Source organism: Momordica charantia (assembly GCF_013281855.1).
Source record: "Momordica charantia cultivar OHB3-1 chromosome 6 unlocalized genomic scaffold, Mcharantia_2.0 BLBB01000006.1, whole genome shotgun sequence".
NCBI lineage: Eukaryota > Viridiplantae > Streptophyta > Magnoliopsida > Cucurbitales > Cucurbitaceae > Momordica > Momordica charantia.
In genome coordinates, this window is record NW_028275164.1 from 29,700,269 (window position 1) to 29,717,317 (window position 17,049).

The following is a 17,049-nucleotide window of genomic DNA, read 5'->3' on the forward strand; positions in this document are numbered from 1 at the left end:
AAATAATTTTCTTAAGTATATATGTTTTGTAATAGTTTTCTCAGAACTACAAATTCGACCGATATGTATACTCTTTCACTATATAACATCAATATCTCTAAATTTTCATAACCAACCGTCCTGAGCTTATGCATGAAATATATATATTTTGTTGAATAGACCGATTACACTAAACTTTTTATATGGGTTTAATTGAAGAAAAAGTATGTCAAAACGAAGATAGCTCAACGGTAATTGACATATATCTCCAATCAAGAGGTTGTAATTTCGATTTCCCACCGTCACATATTGTACTAAAAAAATATGGAAGCTAAAGTCTTTCTTATTTCTCTGATTTTGTGTGTGCCTTCAAGTCCGCCAAAAACCTAATTATAGTATATATCTTTTAGGTCTAAATATTATTTTAGTCAATGTATGTTCGAATTTATTTTAATTTGATCTCTAGACTTTTACAAAATGACCCCTTTAATTTCAAAATTTTAACGCAACGAAAACTATCTAATACAATTTTATGGTTACATTTCAAAAATTATTTTACTAGTAAAATAGTATGTAAAAATTTTGATCTAAATAAATTAGATAAAAATAAAAACCAACCCACTAAAATGGTCATTTTAAAAGTAGGGAGGGAAGAGTACAATAAAAATGGAAAGTAAACCAAAATAAATTAAATTCGAGATTACATATGCTAAAATAATATTTAAACCTATTAACCAAATATTTCAACATAATATAATAATATAATGAAATTAATCGAGCTGGTGTAAATAAATCCAAACAATAAAGAAATTGAGATTACAAGTAGCGGTAATTTCATGCCACGTGTCCCTTTTGTTACTTTCAAATTCAACCTCCCACGTTAACCGACTTTCTCCCTTTCTGCTCTCTGACATGCAAGAGCTATTATTGCCTACGAGACGCACCACCGTGAGCCCTCCCCAAACACTTGAGATTTTTTTCCCTTTATTTTTTCTCTACAAATAATTAAATTATATCCAATATCCAATATTCTCATATTTCTATCTATTTCGCTTTATTTTCCTTTCCTTTTCAATTTAAATGGGTTAATTATAACTAAGTTCAATCAATCAAAAATAAGAGTGAAAAATAAAGTTGTATTTTATTTTTAAATATGTATATAGTAATCGATTTGAAAATTGAATATCAATTTAAAAGATTGTTCCATCTATTTTAGTACTACATTCATAAAATATTAAAATAATATAAATTAATTTATATATATATTTTACCAGTTTTAATTTTAACAAAAAAGAAAAAAGAACTCATAACGTAAAATAGTACATTTATCAAAATATTTTTTTAAATGTAATTATGTATCTTAAAGTTTTAAATTCAAAATCTAAAAATAAATAGAAATTCAAATACTTACATCTACATGTTGTTAAATTAAAAAAAATGTATCAAAACTCTCATGGAAATATTAAAGCCACGTTACCAATTATTATCGTCGAGATCGAATTTAAAATATTTATTAAAAATCAGTTAAACTGATAAGACATCTCAAGCTAAAACTCAAACTCATCCTAAATTAGAGGTAAAAAAAATGTCATAAAAATTATGGATTTCGTTAAAGGGTTCAAAAGAAAGGTTATTTATGAGATGGATAAATGAAATTGACTTTTTAGAAACAAGATATTTGATTAAGTTTTTTTTTTTCTAACTAATTTCTTAATTAGCATCCATGGCCACGTTTCGATCAGTGATTTGCGTGTCTTCTTGAACCTAACTTAAAGAAATGGCATAGGATAACAACTCGAGCTCATCTATAAATTCAGAACCGGCCATGTAGGAGCCGCATTTTTCTTTTTACTTTCTGAAAACCTGAACCACTTTCCCTCTGATTTGTCTTCTGATGGTGTCTAACAATCCGAATCCGTCGGAGGGGTTCTATTTGGATCCGTCCGGAGTGGCGTTGCCAGGGCTTGGACCATTTGCCACAACCATGGCGGCCTCGGCGGCGGCGGCGGCGGCAGCGGAGGATTTGTCGAAGAAGATTCGTAAACCCTACACAATTACCAAGTCTAGGGAGAGCTGGACTGAGCCTGAGCATGACAAGTTCCTTGAAGCTCTTCAGCTGTACATTTCTCCTCCTCCTTTTACTTAATTGTTTTGGTTTTCTTGCTTAGGGTTTTCCAATTTGATGCGTGTTGGTTTTCAGTGTGATGGAGTTTAGTGTGTGATTTGGATTTTTGAGTTGGAGGTTGGGGGCAGAGGAAATGTAAAAAAATGCGGGGAATTGGAGGCCAATTTTAGGTTTTAGTGGTTCAATTTGGGTATTTGTGATGTTGTGGTGGGTAGGAACAGGTATGGTCGGGTGATGGGAAAGTTTGAGCTGGAAAATAGTTGAATTTTGTAATTTCTATTGAAACGAAAATGGTGGGGTTTTGAGTAGGGTTTTGAGGATCTATCTGTTTTTGAAAAGGCGTTAGAAATTGTTAGTAGGACAATTCTTTAAATCAAATTTGATAGACTCTATGTACTGGGTTTATGACCGTTATTAACAAGCTTAACTGCTATACTAGGAAATAATATGTTCTTTGTTACTTACATGTAAGACTGATAATCGATCCTACTTGGTGTTGGGCAAAAGAAAGAGTAAGAGGATATTGAGATTGTGGGTTGTTGATGGAGTCGGTGTTAGGCACAAGAAAAGGTGGAAAAGCAAGAGATATTGGGGTTGTGGGCTGTTCATGGAGAAGCAGTTAATTTTCGACTCTAAATTCTCAGATTTAGATGGAAGGACTTAAATATGATGTCTGGCTTGTTCATTTAAATGTTGTAAAAAGAGAAATTGGGGTGGGGGGCTTAGTTGAAGATACTACTCACTGTTGTTTTTAAGCTTTCCCTGGCAGATGCCCCAAGTATGAGTTTCTGATATTTTTTATCACTCCATATACAGTTTTGATCGTGACTGGAAGAAGATTGAAGCTTTTGTTGGATCGAAAACTGTTATACAGGTAATTAATGCCAAATCCTTGTTATATGCAACTTATGGTGTTTGGGAGTGTTGAGTGAACTCTTCTAAACTATAGTGATGTTCCAGTTGCACCAACAAACTTTTAATGGTAAAAGTTATATAATTGGAAAAATTGGACATGTCATTGACTCAATTAAAAATTTCGTTTGTTGGGCAAATTCCTTGAAAGAAGTCATCATTTGCCATATCTAACTGAGTAAGCCTTTTAATTTCCTTGTCAAAATCTACATATGTCATTGTCTTTGTTGCATCCATAATGCATTTTTGTACACCTTACTTATCCGTGAACACAACCCTAGCTAAAACAACATTTGTAATTAGAAGACTAGGATAATCGAATTATGATCTTTTAAGAAATGAATATGTAATTGAGTTAACTGCAAGGTCCAAATTTTCCGATTATGTAAGTTACGAGGGTTTATTTTTTACAATTAAAAGCCTGTGGGGACAGTCGTAACAATCACTTTAGTCGTTGGCCTATATTTCTTAATTTATGAATGATAACTAAAAGAATGATGCACCCTACAGATACGTAGTCATGCACAGAAGTACTTCTTAAAAGTTCAGAAAACTGGAGGAGGTGAGCATTTGCCTCCTCCACGACCGAAAAGGAAGGCAGCTCATCCTTATCCTCAGAAGGCTTCAAAAAATGGTTAGTTGCCCCCTATCTGTCTCTTTAGTTTGCTTGGTATCACTACTGCATGATATTGTTGCAACAGTGGCTCACAAATCTCATGTGTGCTACTTGTCAGTTGCAATGCCTTCTCAAGTTCCAGGTTCATTTCAGTCAACGTCTCCTTTAGTTGAACCTGGATACATTATAAGGCCGGACTCCTCTTCAATACTTGCATGTCCGGCTCCAGGTGGAGCTGTACCTTCTTGGACAGTGAACTCTGTTCAGCCACTTAATTCATCTCAAGGTATTAAAGCTCTAAATACTAGATACATTTGAATCATTATTTTTTCATAATTTTATACAATTGAGTCACACTGTTCAAGATGGATGCAATTAGAAGCCCTGAAAACCTAGCATGATGTGGCTGAGGCCTACCTTGCATGGAAATTTTGCAAGTAGAGCAATAAGAGGGTTGTTTATAGGATGCAGGTGTTATTAGGATTATATGTTTATATTTGTAACACTTTTGTTTGGTTTATATATGTGCAGTGCCAACAGTAGCAAATAATTGTTGCAGTGGTACTGAAAGCCCATCAAAAGCACGCACTCTTGTTGAAGCAACTGATCAAGGAAGTAATAATCATCCTCTTAGAGGTAATACTCTCATTCATTTGCATGTACTTCAAATTATACTATTATATTGCAAATATTTTAGATTGGCTTTAACTATTCAATATGGAAACACGGAGTATTTCCTTCCTTGTTAAGTCACGGAGCAAGCTCATTAAGCCAATCTAAAATACTCCATGTTTAGACTTATACCCTTTTTCCTCTCTACTTCGGAAAATAAAACTCCACAAAAGAGAATTTGGTGAAAAAGCATCCTGATTTTTTACCATTCAGTCAAGACCTTCTGTGATTATTAAGGGCATGTAATTATCAATTGTAATATGAGTAGCTAAAAAAAACCCCACTTTCCCTCAAACATGGGAGTTCGAAAATATATATATTTTTTTTTGATGAGAAACAGCACTTCCATTGAGAGAAATGAAAACCATACAAAAACAAAAAGGGCATACAAAAAAACAGCCCAACAAAGGGAGTTTGAAAATATTTGTGAACTCTGGTGTTATTATGTTTTATAGCAATAAATTTCGGTATGAGTTCCTGTAGTGAATCTTTAATCCCTTTTTCCTGTGTATTATTTTTTTGCTTGATACTTGCTTAATGCCCTTTTGTTGTGCAGTTCTGCCAGATTTCACTCAGGTTTACAGTTTCATTGGCAGTGTCTTTGATCCAAATGCTTCAGGTCATCTGCAAAAGTTAAAAAGGATGGACCCAATTGACGTTGAAACTGTATGATTTATACCCTTTTTCCTCTCTACTTCGTCACATTGTTGCTTTAGTTGTATAAAGATTTGTGTGAGTTTCACGTCTGTCATGGTTGCAATATTTGTGTAATTCCATATTTCTTCTGTCACAATGTAGTAATTATGTTAAGGGCTCCATTGAGCATCATGGTCTACAGTATGTAACATGCATGGTAAACTAAATCATATTCATTTTTTCCATGAAGGTTTTGCTGTTGATGAGGAACTTGTCCATCAATTTGATCAGTCCAGATTTTGAGGATCATGTAAGTACCAATCATCCTCCGTAGTTTTATCATTTATTTTGTGCTTTGGTGGGTGGAAAAAAGGTTTAATAGAAGTGTTAAACAACAAAAACTTTGATATCCAGTGGATCTTTTTTATGGTTCCATTTATTTTGATGTGCGTTGTTTTAAGGGGTAGTATCAGGGCTGCGAGGTATGGACAGTCTTGTTGCGTTCCAACAAAATTGGAGTCTTGGACACTTGAATTAGGATGTCAAGAGAAACCTCTCTAAGAACACTCTATTTGAATAAAATATTCAAGAGTTTCCTATACAATACAAAAAGTGACTACACTATTTATAGCATTACAACACAAATAAACTAATTAATACTGAGACACTAATTAACAAATTAAAAATATTAATTAACCCAAAATTAACACCCATCTTGGTTTGGTTCAGTGGTCAATAAGAGCCATATAAATGGTAAAGAATTTAGAGGGAGAGTTACCTTGGTAACCAAATGCAGTAGGATCTAGCGGTTGTCCCATAGGATTAGTTGAGGTGTGTGCAAGCTGGTCCTAACACTCACGAATGTCAAAAAAAAATATCTAAAATTGACAAGTTAACTAATATTAACTAGATTAAAGTAACCTAATGTTTTAACCATCTCACATCGGTATCTCTTTTATAACAGAACTGAATAGAGAAATGAGAACCAGTCTCTCTCATCTGGTAGATGAGGGATAATTTTAAGGCTATATATGCTTCAGTTTGCCTCCTTGAATTATTTGAATGAGCAGCAGAATTTATTTGCATACTAGGTCTGTGTAGTGAAATGAAAATCGTCCTCCCATTGGAAAGAGTCTGTGCTCTCTGGTTTGCCTTTTTCCTGAAAATTACTAAATTAGAAGCCAGTATCGTTACCTAGTAGGAACGGATTTGGAGAAATGGTCGTTCTTCCTCATTATGATTTTCACCTCCGAATCAATAAACGATCCTCAACATATTTGGTTTCGTTTGGCTTTTTTTTTTCACTGAAGAAGATTATTTTGTCAGGCATTTTAAATTATGAACCGTTCTGGATAATTTGGCTTGATTTTGTTCCTTTTTATTTATAGTTATATAAACTTTTTTATATTGAGATATTTTTTTACTTTCTAGGAACCAGAATAGGATAACAAAATTCGTTCCTCCCCTGCGGAAGATTCTCATTTTCGTTCTCATTTCATGTTAAGCATGGTAGTTAAGTTTGTGTTATGTACCCCACCAAGTTAAAATCATTCTCATTCTTTTATTCCTTTTATGTGGAGGATATCATTCTCGTTCTCTGATTACCTTTTCCTTTCTCTCTAGACTTCCTTTCAAGTCCGACACCAATTTAAAATTGATTCTTCAGACATCACTATCAAAATAATTTTGGAATATTTATTGCAAATTGGATTTTACTAATGGAAAAAAGTTAAGGGCTTTCAAGGTTTGCCACCCACCTAGGATTTCAAATTGCACCCTAAATAAGTGGTTGTCTCTTGAAACTAGTCGTGGTATAGGCAAGACTGCGAGTTTACTTGGACACAAAAAGGAAAAAGATATTTATTGCAAACATAAGATTAAAAATTTACCCCGACCAACCAAGAAGATACTACATTCTGGACCTTGGAGAGCAATGGAGCTTTTTTCAGTTGTCTTTCGTCCCTAAGCTTATCAATGGCCATCAGATTGTGCAACAAAGGAATGGTGATTTCATATGGCAACTGAAAATTCCTAAGAAAGTCAAGGTGTTCTTGTGGATCTTTCTAAAGCTGCCAGAATCCAGAAACTAATGCCAGCCTCAAGTATTAGCTCAAACTGGTGCATTATTTGCCGAAAAAGTAATGAAGATTCAGATAATTTATTCCTATCCTGCCAATTTGTCTTTGATTGTTGGATAAGAATTAAGATTATTAAACACCTTCGGCCTCAGTTGGGGTTTTCCCTATAAGGCCTCAGATGCTTTTACTCAACTAATCTTGGAAACAAACTTCAACAGCCAAGCTCAAATCCTTTGGTCCAATGCTGTAGCGGGGCTTTTATGGAGGTCGTGGCATGAAAGAAATAGAAGAATCTTCCACAACACCATATTAGACCGAAGTTCCTTCTGGGATCTTGTAAAAAATTTTGTTTCCTCTTGGTCTGCTATTACTAAGCCTTTTTGAAACTATGGAATCACTCAGATAGTCACCAATTGTAAGGCTTTTTTGTAACCTTTTGGTGGTTAGAGATATCTTATCTCCTCTCTTTTTTGGTAATGAAAGTCTCGTTTCTTAATAAAAAAAAACATTAAAAATTTACTCCCGATCCAACTAATGTCATTCCAACTTCCAAATTCTTTCTCATTTAGTTAACCAGGTAAAGTTTTTCTTTTTAAAAAAATATGTTGAAAAGGGAATATATATATAACTAAGAAATGAATTAGTAGTATTTGATCCATTCTATGCGTTATGATTGTTCACTTTTTGCTTCACTGAATCCAGATATATCCTTGTGATAAATCATAAAACTAACAGATTATTGACCTTTCTTCTTGATAGTGTAACGCACCATCTCTTTCTTCTCTCATTTCACTGTTTGCTATTCACTAATGCTATATGTTTACTAACTATTTTATTGTTGTCCTTTGCAGAGAAGACTGCTCTCATCGTACGAGATCGATACGGGGCCAATCCGGCATAGCGATGTAGACAAGCCCATCTATGGCAATGATCATAAACCCAGGTTGGTATCAAATTAAGCACTGGAGGAGGAGGCAATGAACGAACAGCATGCTGCTACTTGAGCGAGCATGTGCCTTCAACGACAAACCTGAATGCAGACCCACAAATAATAAGCACAACGACCCAAAAAAAGAACTTGCAAGTATGTATGCAATGTCACGAGGTCGCTTGCATTATATGTATTTTTTGCTATCTGTTGCTTATTTTGAGATGCACCTTATGTATATAACAACCAACACCCTCCCCTCTTGCCTGCCCTTATTTTGTATAGTGGAGAGCCCTTGAAATAGTGCTGTATAGCCCTTAGGGAAGCCCTGTATTCAAGTTTTGGCAGTTAATTTGTTGTAACGCTATGTTTTCTTCTTCTTCTTCTTCTTCTTCTTTCACTTTTTGAGTTGAAGGGAATGCCCCCAAGTTATATTGTGGGCCACTTTACTGTATGATGGCTTAATATTTTATTTTTTTTCTATCAATGCTTTTATGAATTGACTACGGGATCGGTTTTTACGGGTTCGAATTTTTGGTGTTGGGTAGTTTTTCCAATTTGGTTCTTGATCTTTTAAATGAACCAATGTTATTTTGTATGTATTGATTTTTTCAATGAAGTTTTTTTTTTTTTTTTTTTGTCACCGGACATTAAATTTATTTTACGAAATAGTGATGTTAGTATGTATTCTGTTGGTTGAGTCGAGTTTAATTTGATGAAATAGATGTACTAGCGACCATTAAATTAGAGAAATTTGATTTGAATTATAAAAAAAAAACTAATTCATTCATTTTATTTTATTTTTAGAAAAAAATACTACTCATTTAATAAATTTGATAAAAATACTACTCATTAATTACATATTTCAACTTATTAATTACATTAATAGTTCCAACACCCAAACATGTCCGAAGAGGTATACTAGAAAATCATCAATTGGACAACTTTGCAATTGAACTAGATTCGTGTTGAATTAGTATTTTAAACAAATTAGTGTAATTTCGTTAATTTATAATGGTTTATCTTTGCGTGTAATTTAGATTTCATTTGCAAAAGAAGGAATATAACGAAAAAGAAACTTCACGTTTTTTTTAGTATTAGAAAAAGATTTTCCAGCTCCACATACACATCACATTTATCACTTTGGTAGATTTCAAAAAAAAAAAAACTCCACATACAAATCCCATTTTATTAGAAATTAAAATAAAAATCCAAGCTCGAAAGTACAAACACTTGTTCACGGGAACGAACAAGTTGAAATACTGCAGGTCTTCAACGGAAACTCCTCGATCGGCAGCCGATCTGTCGGGAAAGCACAGCCGACGCCTTCCGCCGGCTTGGCAAGCGGAGCGCACGGCGGCGGCACCACACCGCTACTGAATCCCTCAACATTCGTACAGTTCCACTGCAACTTCTTCGGCTTCTTGGTGAGGCCGATGGTGACGTTGGTAACACAGATGTCGGTGAAGGGATCTCCGGAGATGCCCTCCAATCTGGCGGCGTACGTCACGTTCTCCGCCACCACGTCTCTGTAATTGATGTTCTTAATCTCGGGAATGGCGGCCGGGTCGAACTCGGGATCCGGATGCGATTTGTAGTCTCCGGTCATCCAGAAGACGTACTTCATGGTGGAGAGGAACATCCGGCGGACGAAAATGTCCTTGACGAATCCGCCTCTGCCACGCGCGGTCTTGATCCGGACGGCGGACTGAGTGTTGATGGCGGTGACGTCCTCGATCCTGACGTCGCGGATTCCACCGGACATTTCGCTGCCGAGGGCGATTCCGGCGCTGTCAGGGGAGATGCAGGTGAGGCGGCGGATGAGGAGGTGCTCGGTCGGCATCCCGAATCGGATCCCGTATTGGTCCCATCCGCTCTTGACGGCGATGCAGTCGTCGCCGGAGACGATGAAGCAGTCCTCGATTCGTGTGTTGGTGCAGGAATCTGGAATTGGATCGAGAAATTAGGGATGAGGATTGAGGAAGAAGAAGAAAAAACAAACCTTAACCCTAAGCCATAATTTTGGAAATTGAATGAACCTGGGTCTATTCCGTCCGTGTTGGGAGAGTCGATTGGAGCCAGAATTGTGAGCCCTTGAATTATCACATTACTGCATTTTCACCACCACAAAATTAATTCATTAAAAAAAAAACACATTTTCTTTTTACTCTTTTTCTTAAGAAATTACACTTGCATAAAATCAATATTAATTTTACAATTTTTTTTTAGAATATAGGATAGGAAAATTCACTATTGAAATTTTGAACATAATATATAGTCAGCACTTATTAAAGGCAGGACCTAAATATTTTACATTACATTGTGTTTATTTCATACCAAATACCATAAAAAAAGTATCATATTTTTCATTTTTGTATACCTCAAATTAGTTCTTTAAAAAAATAGTTAATGTTAATTACAAATTTATTTTCAAAAGTATTAGTGTTGGTAAAGAAAAAAACTAATCTGGATTTTGAACCTATAACCTCAATCCAAACTTAGAAATTGACCAAACCCTTTGAACCAACAAAATTGAACGAAATAGATCAAAATGAATTAAAAAAAATTAAAAAAGAGTACTATTTTTCAAAATTTTAGTATTCTACTTTTAAATAAACTGATGAGATCTTATTGAAACAAGATTAATGATGTGAGAGTATAGAGCTGGAAACAATGTAATGAACAGAACATGATAAAATAAAATAAAATAAATAAATGGGAAGGAATAGGAGCCGTGCGATGAAGGTAAAAAGTCAAACCTGCTGTAGATCGGATGGACGAACCAAGAAGGAGAGTTGACCAACGTGAGATTAGAGATCTGGATCTGATCGGAGTACATGATCTCGATCAGGTACGGCCGGGTTACGTTGAGCTCGTTTTTGTGGAATTTATCCCACCAATAAGATCCCTGCCCGTCAATCGTCCCGTTGTTCCCTACACCACGTCACCGATACAATGAGTGGGACCCACTTTTTTTACCTCTTTTATAAATTTCATTATCAATTGCCATTTCATTTTTAGCTTCAAAATTTTAAAATTTTTTACATGTTTTTTTACGATTTTATTGGTTATTTTTTGCATTTGAATTTTTTTATTTAGATTTTGAAAATATTTTTAAAAACTATATAATAAAACAAACGAATGCATAACATTTCAAGGTATTTAACACAACCAAGGCTTGGTTTTATGCTTTTAAAATATATATTTATTTACTTCTTTTTTGTTTATTTTAAAATTGCGAAAAAAATGCATAAATTTTTAAACCTAAAATCAATCATGAAGTAATTATCCAACCAAGTAAAAAAAAAAAAAGAAGAAGAAGAAGGAGGAGGAGGTCAACAAATTCACAAAGTTTCTAATTTTCAAAATTTTAAGATTAAGTTTGCATGCTATACATTAGTTCTAGTCAAACTTTAAAAATAAAAAGAAAAAAAAAACTCTTTTTGAAAACTGCCATTTTTTGTTTTTTAATTTTCACAAGTTAGGTCGTAAAAAATGGTTTGGTGAACGAATTTTTAAATTTAGAGAAATAGAAAAAGAAAAATAGAGAGAAGTAATCACCTGTGATGACAACATCGGTGAGATTGGTTCCATAAATGAGACTGCTGAAGCGTCCACCAGGCGCGTCTCTTCCCCTTCCATAAGAAGGAAGAATTGCCACGAGTGGCCATTCTGATTCATCCTGCACCGTCCGATTTTCCAATTCCAATCAGTTCTCAATACTCTCGCCCGCAGTCGATCAGTACCCCATTGGGTCGGGTCGGGTCGGAATAAATCAGAATTAAAATTCCAAACGCACTTTTTTTCTCTCTCTTCCAAATTGAACTAATTTTGACTCTATCAATGAAGTCAATATCTACCTCACCATATTTAATATATCACTCACTAAATAAACATTTATTTCCATTTCAGAAAAATAATTAATGTCACTTTTTAAGCACTTCTACCTAATTAAAAAAGAGATAGCCTAATAACATGAAATCACTTCGAAATATATAATACCCAAAAAAAACCCCCACATCAAACCGAAGACTACAAATTAATATTTCATTATGCAACAAATTTATTACAAATTCTCAAATACACCCTCCAACTTTTTAATTCTTTCCAAATCACCCTTTTTAGTTCATACTATTAAAACATTTCAAACTTCATTCCATGTACTTTTCTTTATCCTCTTTTTATTCTTTAATTACACCAAAGGAATAAGGGTATCCATGTGCTATTTTTTTCCCACTTTTATTTTTTTTAGGTGATACTAAATAAAAAATTTCCAAAATAATGAAGTGGATATCCATGTGATTCGTTTTGAACTGTTTTACCTCTTTTTTAGTTCACGAAATTTTGAATAATGGGTAAAAAAATCGATATCTTGTGACAAATTAAAAAAGGTGAAATTAAAATGACTTAAAAATATATAAATATTTCCATTTCAATATATATAAAGATGAAGGGGAAACCTGAGAAGCTAGAATTTGAGCATCCTTATGGAGGAAGAGAGTGAAATGGCTGGTGAGATTAAAGCTTCCGGTGAGCCATTTCCCCGCCGGAACAAACAGCTGAGCGCCGCCGGCCGCCGCCAGCGGCTTCAGATGCTCGATCGCTTGCCGGAACGCGTGCGTATTTGAAGTAACTCCGTCGCCGACGGCGCCGAACTCCGTCAGCACCGCCGAGTACTTCCGGCAATTAATCGCCGGAAACTCCTCGCAGTTAGAATTTGGACACGGTTTTCTGCCATCGACGGTTGCTAAACTCACCAATGCCAATAGAATGACGGCCGCCGAAACCTGCCCAAAAAACAACATTAATTGATTCTATTTTAATTTTCTGTTTGTTTCTCGGAAAATTTAATGGGTTTAAATGAAACTTGCTCTGTTTCTGTTTGCTTCCCGAGAAAACTGGTGGGTTTTTCCCAATAACAAAATCAGAAACAAAATTAATCAGATTAGGAAAAAAACGGTTGTTGGGTTCATGAATCCGTCTTTGTATCAGTTGCGTTGGTTTTTGAATTTTCCCGAGAAAATGAACGATCTACAAAAAATTTCCTCAGAAAACCATTTGGGGTTCGTCAGAACCAAAACCAGCCAACAATTTTATGAACTCATATGAAAAATTAGTGGGAAAAAAGAAAACAAAACAACTACTAAAAAAAAAAAACATATGAAATTTAGAGAGAGGAGAGAGAGAACAAATTACATGGGCTTGTGTGGGTTTTCGAGGAAGATCCATTTTTTTGAGTTTCTGATTTTTGAGATTCGAGAGAACCAAGAATTTATAGGAGAAATTTCGAACTAAAAATGTAAATAAAAATTAATAAAATAATAAAGAAAAAAAAATATATATATATATATGGAAACGTTGAATTTACATAAGAATGTAAGAGTAAAACGGTCGTAAATATAACGTCTAAGGAAAACTCATTAAAATATTACCTTTGCAAAATAATAATAATAAAAAAAATCATAATTAAATAAATACCTTATAAGGAAAGAACAGGGTGGAGGCCGTAGAGGGGGTTTTGATTTCGCATCTTTTTTTTTTAATACATATATTATGATTATGATTAATGGATATATATCTTTATTTTTTTGATTGATGATTAATTGGATAAATTTTATGATTAAATTTAGCTTATGGGGTTGAATATTGCTTGGATATTCTCAAATATGGCAAGTATACTTCAATTTACCAATTCTCATTTATTGTTTTGAAAATTTTGTTGGACCTTTCTTTTTTTTAGAAAAAATTATTTGATTCTTGTTTTTTTGTTATTAACAAATTTGGTTTAAATCCTATATTCGTTCGTGTATTTTAGTTTTTTTTTAAAGCTTTTTTAGTTTTTAGTTTAAGTTTTATTTTTTGGAAAAGTTTGGCAATTAACCATTGTGGGTGGGATCCAACTATGATCTTTGAAATGATAATAGGTGATGTCTTATCTACTAAGTGATGTTCATATGGATCATGTATTACTTTTACCTTTTTTTATTTAGATTTTTGTATTTTTAGAAGGTCTATTTTAATCTATATTATTTTAGAAAGTAATTATTTTCATATATACATTATTTTTTTATTTTTTTTTCAATCACAATCTTCTTGAAATATTGTCGTAGGTTTGTATTAAAGAGTTTTTGCGATGTGTATAGAAATATTGACGTTTTAAAAGTATATTGTCCTAAATATATAAAAATAAAAATGCATGGACAAAAATAAAATTTAAAACAAGATATTTCTTTTAAAATGTGTTTAAATTTTAAATATGAAAATTATTGTCGGATATGGCCTCACTATAATATGGGCTGAAAAAATTTTATCGTTAAAAGTAGTAATTTTTTCTCAGTACAACAAATATGAGGATGAGATATTAAACCTCCAATTAACCATCAACATTGTATTAACTATTGAGTTATGTTCTGTTGGCTCAAGTAGAATTTCCTTTTTTATTTCTTATTTTTAGTTTTTGAGAAACATAAGTATTTGATAATTATTTTTACTCCTTAATAAATGTTTTCAAGATTTGGTAGAAATTATAAATTTTAGAGAATGTTTCGGTTTTTTTTTTCAATAAAATAATAAAGAACAAGAAGTAGTTATTTTTTTTTAATACAACGAGAAGTAGTTACACCAATGGATAAAGTTATGTTATTTATTTATTACAAATATAGTAACAAGAAACTAACATAGAAACAAAAACATTACTCAAATATGCTATTAATCAGAGTTTGAACTATTTTTGTTAGGTGGTTCTCTCCTTTAATGAATATAAAATTTTTGTTTGATTAAGAACTTATTTAGTTTTACTTTGAGGCATAAATTCTATTTTACTCTTGAATTTTTAAGCTTATTCCATTTAACTTTTTAATTTTTAAAATTTTTATTTTGTCCGGTAATGAACCTTAAAAAGTTAATCATTTGGTCCTTGAACTCTCAAATGTCTATTTAATTTTTAAACTTTTAAAAAACAACTTACTTTGGTCATTGTTATTATTTTGAAACATTATATTTGTGCATCTAATATATACCTCAACCAACCTATGGTTTCAATAATATAAAAACCAACCCAATCAACGTCAAAATTCACTTATACAACTAATTTATACAGTACCAACTTGAGCATGGATTAACTAGTTAAGGAATTAATTCTCAAACAAAAAGGCGTTGAGTTAAAAAAAGAAAAAAAGAAAAAGAAAAAAACCAAACTTGTACAATTATGTAAATTACAAGATTCTTTGAGATATTGATGGTAAAGCTACGAGAATGGATAATACTTTGCTTTGGGTTGGAAATATAATTAAGATTATTTTTCCATCACTCTTTTTCGACCATAATTCTCCTGACAAGCACATGAAGATATAACAATAAACTTTGTCTCTTTGGTAGATTTAAATTTCCTAAATACGTTTTCTAGTGATTCTTCATTAGACCAGATCTTTAAGAATTTTTGTCATTTCCGTAGATATGAAAATAAAAGCTTAGAAAGGTAAAAATAAATTTTTAAAGATAAATTTATGAGAAATGAAAGAAAAAAAATAAAGGAAAGAAAAGTTAGAAACAAAAATTTAATGAGAGAAAAGTTGAAAAAAATTAGAGAGAGCAAAAGACATGTTGAGAAAAAAGGGAAAATTATAATAGAAAAAATTTAGACAAAAAAAGGTATGAAATATATTTGTTATAAAAATTAAATAAATAACAATAGAAATTATAGTGAAAAAAACAAGAAAAAGAAAATTAGATACTTGGAGAAATATTTCTTTGAAAAAAAATAGATTAAAAAGATAAAAGAAAAGTTATTTTTTGAAAAAAAAAAAAAAGATTAGAAAGATAACTATTAACTGCAAACAAGCCCACAGACAATGGGAATGTTTAAAGATGGTCAAAATCCAGCAGCGGACCAAGCGCGCCGGAGAATCTAAGGAGATGTTACTCCAACGCTCCGTCGCCGGCGGACCAACCGAGGCCGACTAGGTGTCGAGGCACCACATGTCTCGGAGCAGCCCACCTCGGTGACCAGCCCAACAACGAATTGGTTGATTCCTCCTACGTTATTAGAGAGAAATATGTCAAGGAAAAAAAATTATGCAGGAGAAAAAAAAATTGAACCAACTGATTCTAAAAGTTTATCGTAGAGTTTGATCTCAAACCTTTCAATTCATAGACGTATGTTGATGCAAAATTTTATCGAGTTGTCGAGGTCGCCCACGTGGCAACTAACCGAGCTAACGAGGTGCGAGCTCGTGCAAGGTAGGACTTGCAAAAAGAAAGTAAACACTCCGACGTTTAAGTCAGTATAGGCGCGAGTTAAATAGGTCATTCTTGTGGTAGAATTGCATACCTGAGTAAGAAGAATGAAGATCATTTTATAGGCGGAGTGAAAGAACACGTCCGTTATGGCCGTTACGACAAGGTGGTTAGATGTCGGTCATAGGTTGGCAATGATTGAGATCGGCTATGGATGAACTTAGTAGCTCAAGCTCAGTCAGAGGTGAGTTTAGGAGCTCGGCCATAGGTGAGTTTAGGAGCTCAACGGTAACTTGATCATATCTTACTATATGGTATGTCATATTTTTACCCCCAACAATGTGGATCTAGACTAATGAAAGACAACCTCCCCAAAAAAAAGCAAACATCCATTTTCAAAACTCTTTTTTTTTATATATATATATATATAATTTATTTAGAATAAAAAAAATAAAAAAGAAAACAGAGAATTAAAACATGCTCCCTTTTTTAAAAGTGAAAAATAAAAAACAAAATGGTTATTCAACGTCTAGGAGATAAAAGCTTACAATTCAAGTATAAATTTAATACTAGTTACGTCTTTTATATATTCATTATCTGTATTTTTTTTTTGAGTAACATTATCTGTATAATTAGGCGATAGTTTACTCCACTTTGATTTATATAAACTCCAATCCAACTGTTTTCTTTAGATCTCAAAAAAAAAAAAAATAATAATAATAATAATAATAAAATCTAACTGTTTTCTTTAGATATCTTAAAGCCTTTTTTATAAACTAGAAGGAGACAATCTTTATATGTGAGTCATGACGTGGGTCCTATCTTATGCCTACAAGAAAACCCTTTTGCAAATTATATATTTTCTCTC

General features: G+C 33.0%; 2 protein-coding genes across 2 annotated transcripts; one reads left to right on the forward strand and one right to left on the reverse strand.

The window, feature by feature from the left end:
- Positions 1 to 1,799: 1,799 nt before the first annotated feature.
- On the forward strand, positions 1,800 to 8,400 carry LOC111026098 (protein REVEILLE 6). Its single transcript, XM_022304087.2, has 8 exons — positions 1,800 to 2,097; positions 2,921 to 2,978; positions 3,527 to 3,650; positions 3,751 to 3,918; positions 4,164 to 4,268; positions 4,861 to 4,970; positions 5,191 to 5,250; positions 7,870 to 8,400. The coding sequence occupies exons 1-8, from the start codon at positions 1,874 to 1,876 to the stop codon at positions 7,975 to 7,977; spliced, it is 957 nt and encodes a 318-aa protein (XP_022159779.1). The 5' UTR covers positions 1,800 to 1,873; the 3' UTR covers positions 7,978 to 8,400.
- Positions 8,401 to 9,010: 610 nt separating this feature from the next.
- Positions 9,011 to 13,248, reverse strand: LOC111025927 (putative polygalacturonase). The gene is made up of 6 exons (XM_022303852.2): positions 13,143 to 13,248; positions 12,407 to 12,733; positions 11,508 to 11,628; positions 10,706 to 10,880; positions 9,986 to 10,056; positions 9,011 to 9,890 (listed from the first exon to the last, which is right to left on the reverse strand). The coding sequence occupies exons 1-6, from the start codon at positions 13,173 to 13,175 to the stop codon at positions 9,184 to 9,186; spliced, it is 1,434 nt and encodes a 477-aa protein (XP_022159544.2). The 5' UTR covers positions 13,176 to 13,248; the 3' UTR covers positions 9,011 to 9,183.
- Between the last annotated feature and the right edge of the window lie 3,801 nt (positions 13,249 to 17,049).

Excerpts from the sequence above, each read along its gene's own strand:
- LOC111025927 (XM_022303852.2), bottom strand. The coding sequence starts at position 13,175 with ATGGATCTTCCTCGAAAACCCACACAAGCCCAT. Across the intron at positions 12,734-13,142 it reads GAAAACCCACACAAGCCCAT|GTTTCGGCGGCCGTCATTCT; the intron begins GTAATTTGTTCT and ends TTTTTTGGGCAG. Across the intron at positions 10,881-11,507 it reads CACCGATGTTGTCATCACAG|GGAACAACGGGACGATTGAC; the intron begins GTGATTACTTCT and ends GACGTGGTGTAG.
- LOC111026098 (XM_022304087.2), top strand. The coding sequence starts at position 1,874 with ATGGTGTCTAACAATCCGAATCCGTCGGAGGGGTTCTATTTGGATCCG. Across the intron at positions 3,651-3,750 it reads TCAGAAGGCTTCAAAAAATG|TTGCAATGCCTTCTCAAGTT; the intron begins GTTAGTTGCCCC and ends GCTACTTGTCAG. Across the intron at positions 3,919-4,163 it reads GCCACTTAATTCATCTCAAG|TGCCAACAGTAGCAAATAAT; the intron begins GTATTAAAGCTC and ends ATATATGTGCAG.